The 19,950-nt window shown below is 45.0% G+C and overlaps 1 protein-coding gene across 1 annotated transcript in view; it reads right to left on the bottom strand.

Annotated features, from left to right (window-relative positions):
- Positions 1-5,118: 5,118 nt before the first annotated feature.
- cep170bb (centrosomal protein 170Bb) overlaps positions 5,119-19,950 on the bottom strand; it is a 46,746-nt gene continuing 31,914 nt past the window's right edge. Inside the window, exons 19-22 of the mRNA XM_078274614.1 lie at positions 13,559-13,647; positions 10,898-10,991; positions 10,753-10,804; positions 5,119-7,759 (exon numbers count right to left, since the gene is read on the bottom strand). Coding sequence (XP_078130740.1) covers positions 7,566-7,759; positions 10,753-10,804; positions 10,898-10,991; positions 13,559-13,647 — 429 coding nt within the window. The 3' untranslated portion in view covers positions 5,119-7,565. The remainder of the gene's footprint in view (positions 7,760-10,752; positions 10,805-10,897; positions 10,992-13,558; positions 13,648-19,950) is intronic.

Below are 19,950 nucleotides of genomic sequence, written 5' to 3'. Positions count from 1 at the left end.
TCGGACTCGCTGGTATTTGGACTTGGACTCGTCTGGGTCTCGGCCGCTGGTCTTGCCAAATATGGCTTTTGGTCTCGACCGAGTCCAGGTGTCTTTATTAGGTTTGTAATAATATTGGAGGGAAAGTGAAACACTGGCCACCTGATAACCAATCACACTCTGGATTATCTTGGCACGCCCTGCATCTGCGTGCCCTGCTAACGTTACTGCCGTTCATTTTCACTGATTCTCACACACTGTACCTAACAGCCATAATCACATTTGGTTAACCCAAAATGTCTTGATACTGTCATGCATACAACTTGTCCTGGACTCGGTCTTGACTCAGACTCGAACCTTTTTGGACTCGGCTAGTCCTGGTCTTGGACTCGACAAAGGTGGTCTTGACTACAGCCCTGCCAACACCCCTTCATCCACACTGCCATCAGCACACTGAACAGCCAGACAGACAACATCCAACAGCTGTTTTTGCACTTTGCATGTTTGCACAGTCAACGTTTTTACACTGTTCCTATATGTTCTTGTATGATCGTGTATGTTCTTGTATGTATCTTGTATGTATCTTGTATGTTCTTGTATGTTCTTGTATGTATCTTGTATGATCTTGTATGATCTTGTATGTTCTTGTATGATCTTGTATGTATCTTGTATGTTCTTGTATGTTCTTGTATGTATCTTGTATGATCTTGTATGATCTTGTATGATCTTCTATGATCTTGTATGATCTTCTATGTATCTTGTATGTTCTTGTATGATCTTGTATGATCTTGTATGATCTTCTATGATCTTGTATGGATCTTGTATGTATCTTGTATGATCTTGTATGATCTTGTATGTATCTTGTATGTATCTTGTATGTTCTTGTATGATCTTGTATGTTCTTGTATGTTCTTGTATGATCTTGTATGATCGTGTATGTATCTTGTATGATCTTGTATGTTCTTGTATGTATCTTGTATGTTCTTGTATGATCTTGTATGATCTTGTATGATCTTCTATGATCTTGTATGTTCTTGTATGTTCTTGTATGTTCTTGTATGATCTTGTATGATCTTGTATGTTCTTGTATGTATCTTGTATGTTCTTGTATGTATCTTGTATGTTCTTGTATGATCTTGTATGTTCTTGTATGTTCTTGTATGTATCTTGTATGTTCTTGTATGATCTTGTATGATCTTGTATGTTCTTGTATGTTCTTGTATGATCTTGTATGTTCTTGTATGTTCTTGTATGTTCTTGTATGTTCTTGTATGTATCTTGTATGTATCTTGTATGATCTTGTATGTTCTTGTATGTATCTTGTATGTTCTTGTATGTTCTTGTATGTATCTTGTATGTATCTTGTATGTTCTTGTATGTTCTTGTATGTATCTTGTATGATCTTGTATGATCTTGTATGTTCTTGTATGATCTTGTATGTTCTTGTATGTATCTTGTATGTTCTTGTATGTTCTTGTATGTTCTTGTATGTTCTTGTATGATCTTGTATGATCTTGTATGTTCTTGTATGTATCTTGTATGATCTTGTATGTTCTTGTATGTTCTTGTATGATCTTGTATGATCTTGTATGTATCTTGTATGTATCTTGTATGATCTTGTATGATCTTGTATGTATCTTGTATGATCTTGTATGGATCTTGTATGATCTTGTATGATCTTGTATGTTCTTGTATGCTCTTGTATGTATCTTGTATGTTCTTGTATGTTCTTGTATGATCTTGTATGATCTTGTATGATCTTCTATGATCTTGTATGGATCTTGTATGATATTGTATGTTCTTGTATGTTCTTGTATGTATCTTGTATGTATCTTGTATGATATTGTATGTTCTTGTATGGATCTTGTATGTTCTTGTATGATCTTGTATGATCGTGTATGTATCTTGTATGATCTTCTATGTTCTTGTATGATCTTGTATGTTCTTGTATGATCTTGTATGATCTTGTATGATCTTCTATGATCTTGTATGATCTTGTATGGATCTTGTATGATCTTGTATGTTCTTGTATGTTCTTGTATGATCTTCTATGATCTTGTATGATCTTGTATGTTCTTGTATGATCTTCTATGATCTTGTATGGATCTTGTATGTATCTTGTATGATCTTGTATGTATCTTGTATGATCTTGTATGGTCTTGTATGTTCTTGTATGTATCTTGTATGTATCTTGTATGATCTTGTATGATCTTGTATGGATCTTGTATGATCTTGTATGATCTTGTATGTAATTGAGCCGGCCCTGTCAAAGACTGGTGACAGACAAAGTTATTCTTATCTTATCTTAACCCTTGTGTTGTCCTGAAACACTTTTTTCGACACATTTTTCGATGCTTTTTTCATTTTTAACAGGTTTTTTTATTACATTTTTGTGGCTTTTTAAAACACTGTTAGTGCCTTGTTGTTTGATGCTTTTTCTCAAAGCTTCATTCTGCTGTTTTTCGAGGCTTTCGATGCCTTTAGTTGCTTTTTTTCAATGTTTTTGGTGCTTTTGTGTCATTCTAGTCAACATACTTTAACGTTTTTTTAAACATTTTAATTGCGAAGAGCGCTGCGTTGAACCATCCGTGTTATTTTGGGGTTATTTTGTTGAAAGAAACCCACATTTCTGATGTAGAAAACTTTGAAAAGGGGTCTGACTTGACCCGAGAACAACAGGAGGTTTAAGATGACCTCAGCCTGATTTTCAATGCTATCCGACACCCAGGAAGACCAAATGTTTCTCAGATGAAATAAAACCAAAGCTTTGTGTTTTCATCACTCAGAGCGTAGATTCAGGAAGTCTCGTGTTCGACATTCAGCGACTCTGAAGGCGCTGACACACCGAGCTGATAACCGTCCGTCTGACAGTCTGGGAGGTCGGGGACTCCAGTCTGGTCGGTGTGTTCTGTGCCGTTGTCCGTCCGAGGGGCCGTCAGCCTTCATTTTGGCTGATTTGACATGTATAATCGGGGGGGCGGGCACTGCCGGCAGTCAGACTCAATGACCCATCTGATTGGTGGAGAGCTAACCAGGAAACGGGGAGCAGGATGAGCGTGACTAGAGTCTCTCAACATCTGACATTAATCTGATAAACTGACCTTTGTTGATCTGAAATGAAGACAGATTCAGCAGCTGCACGGCCTGTTTCTCTCTTCACATGTTTGGTAACACTTTACTTAAAGGTATCGACATAATCGTGACATGACACAGTCATAACTATGACATCACACTGTCATAACTATGACATGACACTGTCAGGAACGTGTCAGAAACATTCAGGGTTCATACGCATTTTAACCAATACCTTTTCATGACTTTTTGGCAAATGTCCATGACTGTATTCCTGAAAATGTCAGTCGACATTATACAATAAGAATATAAATCTGTGTTAAAGTTTCCCCTCAGAGGTTTAACAATTAATAATGTATGTTGTTCATAGTGGGATTCGTAAATTAATCACATATTATTTTTTCAAAACGTATGAACCCTGAACATTATAAACAAGTCATAAACGTTGTGTCATTCGGCTTTTGTCATGACAAGTTGACATTGTTTGGGTTGTCTTGATTATGACAGCTTGACATTAATCAAAGTGACATTACCAGAAGCTGTCTTGGTCATGACAAGTTGACATTAAATTAGTTTGGGATGTCTTTGTAATGACAGCTTGACATAATGTCATCCTGTTTAATGTCAAGTTGTCTTAATAACCAAGACAACTTCTGGTAATGTCACTTTGATTAATGTCATGTCAAGCTGTCATAATCAAGACAACCCAAACAATGTCAACTTGTCATGACAAAAGCCGAATGACACAACGTTTATGACTTGTTTATAATGTTTCTGACGCGTTCATGACAGTGTCATGTCATAGTTATGACAGTGTCATGTCACGATTATGTCGATACCTTCAAGTAAAGTGTTACCAAATGTTTCCAGAAACACGTTACGGTGAACTATTTTAGTCCAATATGAGAATATATTCTGAACGAGACGCCATGATGGTCGGGGAGCAGCCAGACCCACGTGACGCGTTCGTCCAATCAGCTGCTGGTTTTCATTTTTGGGTGACAATTTGTTGGACCAACTCGGGGAGACTGATCAGTCACACTGGCTTTACTGCTGACGGTCGGCCGTCGGCTCTGTGTGTCTGGGCCTTAAAGCACATTCACAGTTATCGCACAATCACAGCAACATGGCAAAGGAAACATTCAATAAAATATAACATTACATCTTTTTTTTTTTTTTTTTTGAGTCCAGACGGCTGCTTCCTGTCTGCTACCACTTCTCTTCTTAAATACAGACAAGACAACTTTAGACACAATCTGTTCAAATGCAACGCAACAACAGATTATTAAAGCACAAAGTTCACACATCATCCACGTACTACTGCGACGCGAGCAGCGTCTTCTTTTTGTAGCTTTCACTAAATGTTGTTCAGCTTGTGCGATGTAGAAGCAGTCCTACATAGGTATGTTCTTTCAAAAAGCATTTGTTCTTACGGACTCAATCACTGGAGAGAAAGGAGGCTTGTTCTGGAAGGTTTCCGTGGATCCACACCGCCAAGAGAGGGACTTTGTAGCTGTTAGACGCCCAACTTTCTTTATGTAATTATCAGAGACTACCGTCCCTGAAAAACTCCCCCATCAGTGGTTTGTTCCAGCGTCATTCTGACCCATATTTAGGTTTATAGTTGCTGAGAGAGGCAGCGCCCTGAAACCAGCCCGTTCTCACTCTGAACTCGTAAATTATGGACGTTTGGACAGTGGCTGTCAGTGTCTGAAGCGACATAAAAAGCGTCCTTCAGCGTGTCTGTAGAACGTATCGGGGAGAGCAGCAGCTACACGGGGTGTTGAAGATGATGTAGCACTAAGAGCGACTATGGTAGAGAGTAGTATGAAAGCCCGAAAATCAGCGTAGGGAGGTTGGATGGGGGGGTGGATGGGTCAAACAACACAGGACCTTCACCCCGGGGACCGGGCATCGTGTCCCGCGTGTCACATTATCTACGCTTGCACTACGCGCGCTACGCTGGTCGACGTAACAACGGCGCAGTTGATTACGGGAAGGTGTTTACGTAGGTGGAGCTTCAATGCAGCAGGCTGAGAGGAAGTGGAAATGGAACTGGTGAGCAGAAAAAGGGTTGTTCTTTCAGTCAAAAGAAGGCCATTCAAGTCCAGCTACATGTTCAATCTGCAATGCTGATTAGTCTGGTGGTGGCGAGGACCCTAAACAATACACAACATCACCGCTGTTACAACATCTGGTATGAAACATCTGGAAGAATACGAGCTGAGCATGAAGGAATCTACAGACAGCAGCCAGAATGCAGCAACTTCAGGTACGGCAAAGGAAGGACAGTCAATGTTTACTTCATTAATGTGTTGACTGTGTTCATGGACTGAGGACGGGACGAGGACTCAGCAGAACCTCAACCAGGGGGTTCAGGACTCAGCAGAACCTCAACCAGGGGGTTCAGGATTCAGCCGAACCCCAGAAATCTGGATTCGGTGCATCCCTATGAAAAACCACTTAGTTTCAGTGACACGCGGGACAAGAACGCCACCCTAACCTGCCTCCAGATTTTGAGGTACGCGATCGAGGGGCGGTGCAGACCATCTCGTCCTTCATACTGATTACGGTCAAAGGGATCAGAGCGGCTCAAAGAACGGACTGTTTCTCCAATTGCAGCCAATCATTGCGAAGGCGTTGTACGCGTTGTTACAACATCTCGGGTGCGCGTGGCTTGGCGCTCAAACCCTCCGTGCCCAGGCCGCCTTTGGGTCATATCAAGAATGCCTGACCGCGCTGAACGCAGGAAGCAGGAAATACGTTATAGTCGGGACTCTTAGCACCTTTTAGTAACAGGCAACGAGGGTAAAAACACTTAGGGTGAAAGAAAGATCAGGGGTGGTGTTATAGACACAGGGGACAAGAACGGGACATGTACCCTGGTCTCCTGTCATACTAGTCTCTACCGGCAGTGTTGTAACTAAGTACTTTTACTCCAGTACTGTCCTTCACTCCAAATGTTTAGGTACTTGTACTTTACTTGAGTCTTTTCTTTTCATGCCACTTTCTACTTCTTCTCCGCTACATTTCAGAGAGAAATATTGTACTTTTTACTCCACTACATTCATCTGTTACAGCTTTAGTCACTAGTTACTTTAGTTACTCCACTACATTCATCTGTTCCAGCTTTAGTTACTAGTTACTTTAGTTACTCCGCTACATTCATCTGTTACAGCTTTAGTTACTAGTTACTTTACACATTAAGATTCCTGCCCACAAAACACATGTAGTTTATAAAATCTGATGTTTTATTCTAAATGAAACTAGCCAACAATATAACAGCCTACAAGTCCAGCTGAGATGATTTGTACTTTTACTGCAGTAATCTGAGTACTTCTTCCACTACTCTCTACTGCCCGGTGCCTCACTTACAGGCACTTCCTTGTTGCTTTCCCCGAAGTTGTTGTCGGTTTTCCGGCATTTTTGTCGCTTCTTTGCTACATTGCTGACGTTTTGTTAGCCGTTGAACAAGCATCAGCATCATTTACGAGTTGGAAGAGAGAAAGGGTTGACCAACGCCAACACATGAATATCATCTTTGCAGAACATTTGTCTTAAAGAGTTTCTTGCCATATGGAAACTGCAAACAACACAATAAAAGCCGAGCTAGTCTAGAAAGCTTCTGCCTCTCTGGGCGCTACAGAAGTAACTTCTGGGCGCTACAGAAGTAACTTCTGCCTCTCTGGGCGCTACAGAAGTAACTTCTGGGCGCTACAGAAGTAACTTCTGCCTCTCTGGGCACTACAGAAGTAACTTCTGGGCGCTACAGAAGTAACTTCTGCCTCTCTGGGCGCTACAGAAGTAACTTCTGGGCGCTAAAGAAGTAACTTCTGCCTCTCTGGGCGCTACAGAAGTAACTTCTGCCTCTCTGGGCGCTACAGAAGTAACTTCTGCCTCTCTGGGCGCTACAGAAGTAACTTCTGCCTCTCTGGTCACTACAGAAGTAACTTCTGGGCGCTACAGAAGTAACTTCTGCCTCTCTGGGTGCTACAGAAGTAACTTCTGCTTCTCTGGGCGCTACAGAAGTAACTTCTGCCTCTCTGGGTGCTACAGAAGTAACTTCTGCCTCTCTGGGCACTACAGAAGTAACTTCTGGGCGCTACAGAAGTAACTTCTGCCTCTCTGGGTGCTACAGAAGTAACTTCTGCCTCTCTGGGCGCTACAGAAGTAACTTCTGCCTCTCTGGGCGCTACAGAAGTAACTTCTGGGCGCTAAAGAAGTAACTTCTGCCTCTCTGGGCGCTACAGAAGTAACTTCTGGGCGCTACAGAAGTAACTTCTGCCTCTCTGGGCGCTACAGAAGTAACTTCTGCCTCTCTGGGTGCTACAGAAGTAACTTCTGCTTCTCTGGGCGCTACAGAAGTAACTTCTGCCTCTCTGGGCACTACAGAAGTAACCTGGGTGATGGTAACTGATGGTAACTGATGGTAACGGATGGTTACCGATGGTTGGACGGGACGGTGGTGTGGACACACATTGTCTCCAGACTCCAGAGAAACTACGGTGGCCCGTTCAGGCCATGTAGTGCGCCCCGTCCGGTCCACGCGGTGCTCTTTTGGTGCTTTCATTGGCGTTGGCAGCAGGCGCGCCGCGGGGTTTGACGGCGGGTTTCTTGTCTCTGGAGGACGTTCGAGTCTGGCCGCGGGACGGCGTCCCGACCGCTGCCAGCTGCAGAACACCCCCAGGCTCCACGATGGTGTTTATAACTACGGCAAGCACAAGAAGACATTAATTATCACACTAAATCCACTGCAGGTTAGATTTTATATCTCTTATTTAGTGATAGACACCTGAAACATAAACAGGGTTAGTTACACAATGACTAAGTGATTTGAAACCCAATTTAAATGCTAAAAAAAACTCAATATAATATATACTAAATTATATAATAAATCACCGAACTGCCCCCCATCTACCTTTCAGGAAACAAAGATTGAGTCGGCCTCTGAGTACAAATACCTTGATTTAACATCAGGGTTCGCATTATGATTTCATCTCTGTGGGGGTCTCTTTAAAATATATATATATATATATATATATATATATATATATATATATATACGAGAAGGTTTGTCCACAAGGGCTCACCCACATCCTACGGCTCGAAACACACCCTTCTATGTGTCCCGTTTCTGCAAATTGGAATTTGGGGCATGCAATACCGTGTTATGTCAACAGATGCCGACCAAACACCATTTTCTGATCCGATATATATATATTTTTGGTGGCATGGTTGCTGGTTCTGAACCTTACACGATTTCTTTTTATTGTGAAAATCAAGCCATGAAATACATTTTGACCAGTTCTTCTTCTAAAAGGGTTAACGTTCCCGAGCTCTAAACATGATAGTGTGCTCCTGTGCCCCCTAGTGGCTTGGTGGTGAAGTACATACACAACCATGCTGCAATCACGATACGCGCCTAGCACTAGCATAGGCCTAAAGCGTTGTTTTGGAAAACATGTTTCTTTTAGGCTGTTTATTAACATTAATATGTCTCGATATATTGAAGGAAAAAGTGCTTTATTTTTAAATTAAATAATGGTGCTGATGATTTTTAGAGACCCCAACAGGAGTATGATTTGACTGCTTTCATGGGAGCTCATCCTCTCTCTATGGGAGCTCAGCTCCCACGTAATTCGAACCGTGCCTAACATTATGTGTTTTTATTGGCTGATATATTAGCTGGGAATATATTTTATGTAGCAGTGAAAACCTGATTAAATACATTGATATTAATCTTAATCTTCGGATATTCCACACACAAGCGTACGCTTTTATGCAGACGACGTTGTCTTTTACATTAGTGTTGTTACACAAAGACTAAATGATTTAAGCCCCAATTTAAATGCTGGAAAAAACAACTAGGAAGATATTTTATGTAGCAGTGAAAATCTGATATAATACATTTAGATATACACTCACCTAAAGGATTATTAGGAACACCAAACTAATACCGTGTTTGACCCTATCCTATCAATATGGGCCAACATTTTTAAAGAATGCTTCCAGCACCTTGTTGAATCAGTGACACAAAGAATTAAGGCAGTTCTGAAGGAGAAAGGGATCCCCCACACCATTTCACCCCCACCACCACCAGCAGCCTGCCCAGGGTAACAAGGCATGATGGATCCCCCACACCATTACACCCCCACCACCACCAGCAGCCTGCCCAGTGGTAACAAGGCATGATGGATCCCCCACACCATTACACCCCCACCACCACCAGCAGCCTGCCTAGTGGTAACAAGGCATGATGGGTCCCCCACACCATTACACCCCCACCACTAGCCTGCCCAGTGGTAACAAGGCATGATGGATCCCCCACACCATTACACCCCCACCACCACCACCAGCCTGCCTAGTGGTAACAAGGCATGACGGATCCACCACAACATTACACCCCCCACCAGCAGCCTGCCCAGTGGTAACAAGGCATGACGCATCCACCACACCATTACACCACCACCACCACCAGCAGCCTGCCCAGTGGTAACAAGGCATGACGGATCCACCACACCATTACACCCCCACCACCACCAGCAGCCTGCCCAGGGTAACAAGGCATGATTGGATCCCCCACACCATTACACCCCCACCACCACCAGCAGCCTGCCCAGTGGTAACAAGGCATGATGGATCCCCCACACCATTACACCCCCACCACCACCACCAGCCTGCCCAGTGGTAACAAGGCATGATGGATCCCCCACACCATTACACCCCCACCACCACCACCAGCAGCCTGCCCAGTGGTAACAAGGCATGACGGATCCACCACACCATTACACCACCACCACCAGCAGCCTGCCTAGTGGTAACAAGGCATGACGGATCCACCACACCATTACACCCCCACCACCACCACCAGCAGCCTGCCCAGTGGTAACAAGGCATGACGGATCCACCACACCATTACACCACCACCACCACCACCAGCCTGCCCAGTGGTAACAAGGCATGATGGATCCACCACACCATTACACCACCACCACCACCAGCCTGCCCAGTGGTAACAAGGCATGACGGATCCATGTTCTCATTCTGTTTACGCCAAATTCTGACTCTACCATCTGAATGTCTCCACAGAAATCGAGACTCATCAGACCAGGCAACATTTATCCAGTCTTCAACTGTCCAATTTTGGTGAGCTCGTGCAAATTGTAGCCTCATTTTCCTATTGTTAGTGGAGATGAGTGGTACCCGGTGGAGTCTTCTGCTGGTGTAGCCCATCCACCTCAAGGTTGTGCATGTTGTGGCTTCACAAATGCTTTGCTGCATACCTCGGTTGTAACAAGTTATTTGAGTCAAAGTTAATCTTCTATCAGCTGGAATCAGTCGGCCCATTCTCCTCTGACCTCTAGCATCAACAGGACTGCTGCATACTGGATGTTTTTCCTTTATCAGACCATTCTTTGTTATCCCTAGAAATGGTTGTGGGTGAGAATCCCAGTAACTGAACAGATTGTGAAACTACTCAGACCAGCCCGTCTGGCACCAACAACCATGCCACACTCAACGTTGCTTAGATCACCTTTCTTTCCCATTCTGACATTCAGTTTGGAGTTCAGGAGATTGTTATCGAACGTGAAATTTAACAGGTGTTCCTAATAATCCTTTAGGTGAGTGTAAAGTTGTGTCTGATTGTGTTCAGCAAACACAAACAGCATAAAATATGCAAACCCAATCTGCTCAAAGTACCTTCCAGCTGCCTCTGGACTCTTCTCAGCTCCTTTAAAATGGAGGTGATTTCCTGTAACAAGAAACAGAAAGAGAGAAAGTTGCAGCAGCGCTTACATCACATCCTGCGTCTTATTTGTGATCGGAAAAGAGTTTGCAGAGGAACCTTGTTGGAGGTTTTCAGGATGGGGACTTCATTCTCAGCGTTGATCTTCGCCTCGATCTCCTCCCAAACCTCCGCCTTGTTCTGGAACAAAACCCTGAGAAACACACAGCGCAGGGTTTCAGCAGATGCACAACACAAACAACAACTTCTGATAGGACGCACAACATGCACAACAACATCTGATAGGACGTACAACACGAACAAAAACTTCTGATAGGACGCACAACACAAACAACAACTTCTGATAGGACGCACAACAACTTCTGATAGGATGCACAACAACATCTGATAGGACGCACAACATGCACAACAACATCTGATAGGACGTACAACACGAACAAAAACTTCTGATAGGACGCACAACACAAACAACAACTTCTGATAGGACGCACAACACACACAACAACTTCTGATAGGACGCACAACACACACAACTTCTGATAGGACGCACAACACACACAACAACTTCTGATAGGACGCACAACACAAACAACAACTTCTGATAGGACGCACAACAACTTCTGATAGGACGCACAACACACACAACGACTTCTGATAGGACGCACAACACACACAAGTTCTGATAGGACGCACAACACAAACAACAACTTCTGATAGGATGTACAACACGAACAAAAACTTCTGATAGGGACGCACAACACATACAAGTTCTGATAGGACGCTACAACACAAACAACAACTTCTGATAGGGACGCACAACATGCACAACAACTTCTGATAGGACGCACAACACAAACAACAACTTCTGATAGGACGCACAACACACACAACAACTTCTGATAGGACGCACAACACAAACAACAACTTCTGATAGGACGCACAACATGCACAACAACATCTGATAGGACGCACAACACAAACAACAACTTCTGATAGGACGCACAACATGCACAAAAACTTCTGATAGGACGCACAACATGCACAACAACATCTGATAGGACGCACAACACGAACAAAAACTTCTGATAGGACGCACAACACAAACAACAACTTCTGATAGGACGCACAACACACACAAGTTCTGATAGGACGCACAACACAAACAACAACTTCTGATAGGACGCACAACACACACAACAACTTCTGATAGGACGCACAACACACACAAAAACTTCTGATAGGACGTACAACACACACAACAACTTCTGATAGGACGCACAACACACACAACAACTTCTGATAGGACGCACAACACAAACAACAACTTCTGATAGGACGCACAACACACACAAGTTCTGATAGGACGCACAACACAAACAACAACTTCTGATAGGACGCACAACACACACAAGTTCTGATAGGACGCACAACACAAACAACAACTTCTGATAGTGACAGTGGATAGACATGAAAGGGGGAGAGAGATGGGGGACGATACGCAGCAAAGGGTAGCAGGTCGGATTCAAACCCGTGCCGCTGCAAAGGACTCAGCCAATGAACGCTCTTACCGGGTTAGCTAGAGGTCGCCCCACGCACAACTTCTGATAGGACGCACAACAACTTCTGATAGGACGCACAACAACTTCTGATAGGATTCCACGGATGAACCGAATCCAGGATTTGGATTCTGCCGAATATTGGGCTCATAGTTATTTCCCAGTGAACCGAACCCTACGCTGTCACTCCGTGCTACGCTGGTCGCCGTGATGACGGCGCCGTTGATTACAGGAAGGTGTTTACGTAGGTGGAGCTTCAATGCAGCAGGCTGAGAGGAAGTGGAAATGGAACTGGTGAGCAGAAAAAGTGTTGTTTGGCAGTACTTTCAGTCAAAAGGCGGCCATTCAAGTCCAGCTACATGTTCAATCTGCAATGCTGATTAGTCTGGTGGTGGCGAGGACCCTAAACAATACACAACATCACCGCTGTTACAACATCTGGTATGAAACATCTGGAAGAATACGAGCTGAGCATGAAGGAATCTACAGACAGCAGCCAGAATGCAGCAACTTCAGGTACGGCAAAGGAAGGACAGTCACTGTTTACTTCATTAACGTGTTGACTGTGTTCATGGACTGAGGACGGGACGAGGATTCGGTATTCGGTTTCGCCAAAAATCTGGATTCGGTGCATCCCTATAGGACGCAAAACTACTTCTGATAGAGCTACCGATCCTTTAAATAGAATCTTCCTCAGACCGGAACCACCAAACAGACTGACCAATATGTAAATGGACTGTATTTATTTAGCACTTTTCTAGTCTCAACGACTACTCAAAGCGGTTTAACATAGTACAGGAACTATTCACACACATTCACACTGTGGCCGAGGCCGATGTACAAGGTGCCACCTGCTCATCAGATAAACATTCCCGCACACTTACACTCCGATGGCGCAGCATCAGGAAACATTCAGGGTTCAGTGTTTTGTCCAAGGCCTGATTCGTTGCTTTTTTTCCATCGCAATTTTCAACGCATTTGTCACTTTTTCGTTAGGGTTAGGGCAGCTGCAGACCAATGTAGTGCCAGCGAGTTGGGATTTATGGCAAGGTACCACACACACACACACACACACACACACACACACACACACACACACACACACACACACACACACACTCCTAACCCTAATTTTACAGGAAAAAAAGTGGTAAAAACAGTTTTAAGACAGTTTATTCTGAGAGTCATTAAAGGGCTCCCTTACTTCATTTTTTCGGCGAGCTGCTCCGTGTTCTCGCGGATGGCCTGAGACAGCTGAGACACGGGATTCAGCATCAGGTTGTCCAGAATCACCTGGAAGGGTTCATCAGAGACACAGAAGATAAACAGGAAGATAAACAAGAAGACACACACGCACACAGACACAAACACACAAACAGAGACACACAGACACAAACACACAAACAGAGACACACAGACACAAACACACAAACAGAGACACACAGACACAAACACACAAACAGAGACACACAGACACAAACACACAAACAGAGACACACAGACACAAACACACAAACAGAGACACACAGACACAAACACACAAACAGAGACACACAGACACAAACACACATTTGAATTATTTTATTTGGATCTAAAAAGCAAAGCAAAAAAACATACCAGATCCAAATCCTATGAGAAGCATTATTGACAAGGTGACAGATTTACATAGGCACATACTACTACTACTACTACTACTCCTCCTCACATACTTTACGTCTTTCATTTATAATACTCGACACATTAAGGGTAAACAGAGCATCTCCGTCTCCATATCTGCTCCCTATGATGGCTGGAACAGAGCAACATTTTGCACGTCTTTTAGCCTCCTTTTTTTGCAGCCCCCCCTAGTTTCTGAAGTAGTCCCTGTCAGATGTGTTATGATGGAACCAGTTGAATGTTACAGTGCTGTGCTTGTAGATCTTGTTATCGTGTCCATAGTTTATCTTTTGCAAGTCGTTAGCAACCAGATCAACCAGACGGTCGTGTCTGGCCACATACAGTCCTTTATAGTTCAAACATCCGTTTAGTATGTGTGCAACAGTTTGATCCTCCTGATGAGTTGGGTGTTATATGCAGCAGAGTCGTACTTTGATGGGTACCACGTTGCCAGATTATACCTGGTTGGGAAACACTGTAATCTTGCTTTAATCATGAATATTAGGAGGTCATCTGAGATTGAGGGGTTTGACAGGACAGAATGAGATACAGAGTGGTCAGCTGGAGTAATGAGAGCATTCCTTGCAGTCTGAGGCCCGTCCAGTCTGTTTTGGGTCTGTTTAAGGGGAAGAACTGAGGCTCTTGCATGTTTAATCTGTATCAGGTGGGATGTAATGTCTTTATTGAGGATCGCCAGGGTGGAAACCAGCGGATCAATGATTATGTTGTCGTTGAGAGCGACTGCTGCTCCGTCGGGTCCCAGCCAGAACAGCTGGAGTCTTGTACGGTGGCAAAGATCATTTAAATCCAGCCAGTCAGAGCGCGCTCCGAGTCCGGCTGCTCTGCTGTCTAGCTTTCCGTTCTGCTTTAGTTTAAATCCAAGAAAGTGGGGCTCGTTTGTGGAAGCAGCAGGTATGTTACGACGCTGTAGATGTAGAAACAGCGGTTGGCGTGATAGCTCTCTACCACTTGTATCGTCATTGTTGAGCATGTTGAGAAGGTGCCCTGTTCTGGAAGCCGTGTAAAGCCATTCGATGTTTGAGACCCCCGAGACCCCCGTCCCTACACCGAGTTGTGCGAGTATTGAGACAGAGCCATTTCCTCACCAGCTTCACCGTTTCACTGTTCATCGCCAACGTGTGTTGTGGAATATGTGGTGTTGGATTTTAGCCACTGCAATCAGCCTGATGGCCTCAGTTTTCATCATTATGGGGGGGGGGCAGAATCAATCAGTCCTAGTGGGTCTTTGGGTGTACTCGTGACACAGTTCTGTGATCTGTTCCTCCCAATCGCCACTGACATTAAATGTCTGACCCAGATAAGGATATGTTTCGTGGTGTTCATACAGTCAGATAGGTTTCTGCATTAATGAGAAGGCGGGGGGGTTGTCAGACTTAGCTTTGTACCATCTGTTTCCTCCACTCCGTCTTTCACATGTTGTATGCTTGATGTCCAAACCTGAGCACCGTATGAACTCATCTGTGTGGAGAAGCATGTTGGAGATTACACTTTCATGTCTTGAGGAGTTCTCCACATCGTCCGCGAAGCCTTGCACTGGATTTGGGGATCGCACACCTGCTGGTGCGCACTGGCACCTCCAAATCATCCAGGAGTTAATGGCCAGTGTGAAATGAATGGCGCTCCACGGGCATCCTGTTTTAATGCTGATTTGGAGTGGTATGGGATCGGTTAGGGAGCTTCCACATATGACTTGGATGTAAGAGTTGTTATAAACGTCTTTAACTACGTCCACATACAGCTGTGGTCGTCTGATTTCATCCAGTGAAGCATGACATGATGGAGCAAAGGACCAAATGACTGACGGAAATCCAGAAAGACAGTGAAGAACGGCAGATGAATGTTTAGAGTCCTCTATTCCCGTTTTAAGACAGAAGACGTGACAGACACACAGACACACAGACACACACACACACACACACACACACAGACACACACAGACACACAGACACACACACACACACACACAGACACACACACACACACACACACACACACACACACACACACACACACACACACACACACACATAGACACACAGACACACAGACACACACACACACACACACACACAGACACACAGACACACAGACACACACACACACACACACACACACACACACACACACACACACACACACACACAGACACACAGACACACAGACACAGACACACAGACACACACACACCCTCCCGGGAACAAACACACGTTTCCTGTGTGAAAGTATTATATTAGCCTGGATTTGGCGAGATTTAGCGTAGCTGCATCCCTTCTAGCAACACTCTACTTCCTGGTTTCCCAGAACACCAAAACTAACGGCAGCAGTCTGCAGACTCAGGGCCAGCGTTATATTACACCTTCTGCTCGTCTCACCGTATGGCCGTTCATCCATCAAAAACAAATATCTTAAGAACTAGAACTTCACCGATCCATTCCTGCTTCCTCTAGACTTTATATATACTATATATAATAGTGTTGGGTACTAGCCTGACCAGCCAGCCCCACATCCAGATGTTGGGTCTGGGAACTCCCCATTGGCTGGACTCAATCTGAGGGGCGGGACTAATGGTTGTCTTTCAAATTCCCTCTGCACGCAATAGGCCTATGTCCCACTTCCTGCTCCGGGACACGGAGTAGGGAATCAGTCTTTCTCCATAAGGATTTATATTATCAGCCATAATGTCTCAACCATCCCATAATGTCTAAACCATCCCATAATGTCTACACCATACCATAATGTCTTCACCATCCCATAATGTCTACACCATCCCATAATGTCTAAACCATCCCATAATGTCTAGACCATCCCATAATGTCTACACCATCCCATAATGTCTAAACCATCCCATAATGTTTTCACCATCCCATAATGTCTACACCATCCCATAATGTCTAGACCATCCCATAATGTCTAAACCATCCCATAATGTCTCAACCATCCCATAATGTCTACACCATCCCATAATGTCTAGACCATCCCATAATGTCTAAACCATCCCATAATGTCTAGACCATCCCATAATGTCTAAACCATCCCATAATGTCTAAACCATCCCATAATGTCTTCACCATCCTATAATGTCTCAACCATCCCATAATGTTTTCACCATCCCATAATGTCTATACCATCCCATAATGTCTAGACCATCCCCATAATGTCTTCACCATCCCATAATGTCTAGACCATCCCCATAATGTCTAAACCATCCCATAATGTCTAAACCGTCCCATAATGTCTAAACCGTCCCATAATGTCTAAACTGTCCCATAATGTCTACGTGGTTGTAGAAGCTAGAAGTCTGTATGACATCAACCTTGTTTGAAGAAAAACATGTTTTATCTGCGATCTTATGGAGAAAAACTACACTACCCACAATCCTAAGTGTAACAGCAATGTCTCTGATTGGTCCAACTCGCTGTTACCGTAGAAACGTTTACCGTACCCGCGAAACCGCGACTGGCTAGAGAGAGCTGCTACCATTGAAGTCTCTGATAGTTTCTCTACGGTCTCGGACCTTCTGACTTTTCTGTTCTCAAAATGTTGTTTTACTTTGAGAGTGTGTATGTGTGTGTGTATGTGTGTGTGTGTATGTCTGTGTGTGTGTCTGTGTGTGTGTCTGTGTGTCTATGTGTGTGTGTGTGTGTGTGTGTGTGTGTGTGTGTGTGTGTGTGTGTGTGTGTGTGTGTGTGTGTGTCTATGTGTGTGTGTGTGTGTGTCGGTGTGTGTGTGTGTCTATGTGTGTGTGTGTGTGTGTCTGTGTGTGTGTGTGTGTCTATGTGTGTGTGTGTGTGTGTGTCTATGTGTGTGTGTGTGTGTGTCTGTGTGTGTATGTGTGTGTCTAAAAACAGTATGTAAATGTAGTTAATTTTCACATGTATGTATGTATGTATGTATGTATGTATGTATGTATGTATATGTTATATATCCCTTAGTACATTCATGTGCCCGAGTGGACAATGTTCAAAGTTTCCATTGCTGAAGCTGCGGTGAGGACCTGTGGTCTTAGGGTCTTAGGTGTCTCAAGGGGCGGTAACCCACGAACACCGTGGTGGACACCGGTGGTCAGGGAAGCCGTCCGACTGAAGAAGGAGTCTTTCCGGGATATGTTATCCCAGACGACTCCGGAGGCAGTTGCAAGGTACCGAAGGGCTGCAGCCTCTGCCGTGAAAGAGGCAAAGCAGCGTGTGTGGGAGAAGTTCAGAGAAGACATGGAGAAGGACTTTCGGTCGGCACCAAGGTGCTTCTGGAAAACCGTTCGCCACCTCAGGAGGGGGAAGCAGGGAACCATCCAAGCTGTGTACAGTAAGGATGGGACGCTGTTGACCTCAACTGAGGAGGTAATAGGGCGGTGGAAGGAGCACTTTGAGGAACTCCTGAATCCGACTAATACGCCTCTATGGTAGAGGCAGAGCTGGAGGATGAGGGGGGATTGGCATCAATTTCCCTGGTGGAGGTTGCTGAGGTAGTTAAACAACTCCACAGTGGCAAAGCCCCAGGAATTGATGACATCCGTCCAGAAATGCTTAAAGCTCTGGGTGTGGAGGGGTTGTCTTGGTTGACACGCCTCTTCAACATTGCGTGGAAGTCTGGGACGGTGCCTAAGGAGTGGCAGACCGGGGTGGTGGTCCCCCTTTTTAAAAAGGGGGACCAGAGGGTGTGTGCCACTTACAGGGGTATCACACTTCTCAGCCTCCCCGGTAAAGTCTACTCCAAGGTGCTGGAAAGGAGGGTTCGGTTGATAGTCGAACCTCAGGTTGAAGAGGAACAATGCGGATTCCGTCCTGGTCGTGGGAACAACGGACCAGATCTTTACTCTCGCAAGGATCCTGGAGGGAGCCTGGGAGTATGCCCAACCAGTCTACATGTGTTTTGTGGATCTGGAGAAGGCGTATGACCGGGTGCCCTGGGAGATACTGTGGGAGGTGCTGCGGGAGTACGGGTTGAGGGGGTCCCTTCTCAGGACCATCCAATCTCTGTACGACCAAAGTGAGAGCTGTGTCCGGGTTCTCGGCAGTAAGTCGGACTCGTTTCAGGTGAGAGTTGGCCTTCGCCAGGGCTGCGCTTTGTCACCAATCCTGTTTGTAGTATTTATGGACAGGATATCGAGGCGTAGTCGGGGTGGAGAGGGGTTGCAGTTCGGTGGGCTGGGGATCTCATCGCTGCTTTTTGCAGATGATGTGGTCCTGATGGCATCATCGGCCTGTGACCTTCAGCACTCACTGGATCGGTTCGCAGCCGAGTGTGAAGCGGCTGGGATGAGGATCAGCACCTCTAAATCGGAGGCCATGGTTCTCAGCAGGAAACCGATGGAGTGCCTTCTCCAGGTAGGGAATGAGTCCTTACCCCAAGTGAAGGAGTTCAAGTACCTTGGGGTCTTGTTCGCGAGTGAGGGGACAATGGAGCGGGAGATTGGTCGGAGAATCGGCACAGCAGGTGCAGGATTACATTCAGTTTATCGCACCGTTGTGACAAAAAGAGAGCTGAGCCAGAAGGCAAAGCTCTCAATCTACCGGTCAGTTGTTGTTCCTACCCTCACCTATGGTCATGAAGGCTGGGTCATGACCGAAAGAACAAGATCCAATACAAGCGGCCGAAATGGGTTTCCTCAGGAGGGTAGCTGGCATCTCCCTTAGAGATGGGGTGAGAAGCTCAGTTATCCGTGAGGAGATCGGAGTAGAGCCGCTGCTCCTTCGAGTCGAAAGGAGCCAGTTGAGGTGGTTCGGCCATCTGGTAAGGATGCCCCCTGGGCGCCTCCCTAGGGAGGTGTTCCAGGCACGTCCAGCTGGGAGGAGGCCTCGGGGAGACCCAGGACTAGGTGGAGGGATTATATCTCCAACCTGGCCTTGGAACGCCTCGGGATCCCCCAGTCGGAGCTGGTTAATGTCGCCCGGGAAAGGGAAGTTTGGGGTCCCCTGCTGG

The sequence above is a fragment of the Sander vitreus genome, chromosome 18, assembly GCF_031162955.1.
Source record: "Sander vitreus isolate 19-12246 chromosome 18, sanVit1, whole genome shotgun sequence".
Classification (NCBI taxonomy): Eukaryota; Metazoa; Chordata; class Actinopteri; order Perciformes; family Percidae; genus Sander; species Sander vitreus.
Note: the sequence above shows the minus strand (reverse complement) of the source record. Positions and strands in the feature narration are given on the sequence as shown.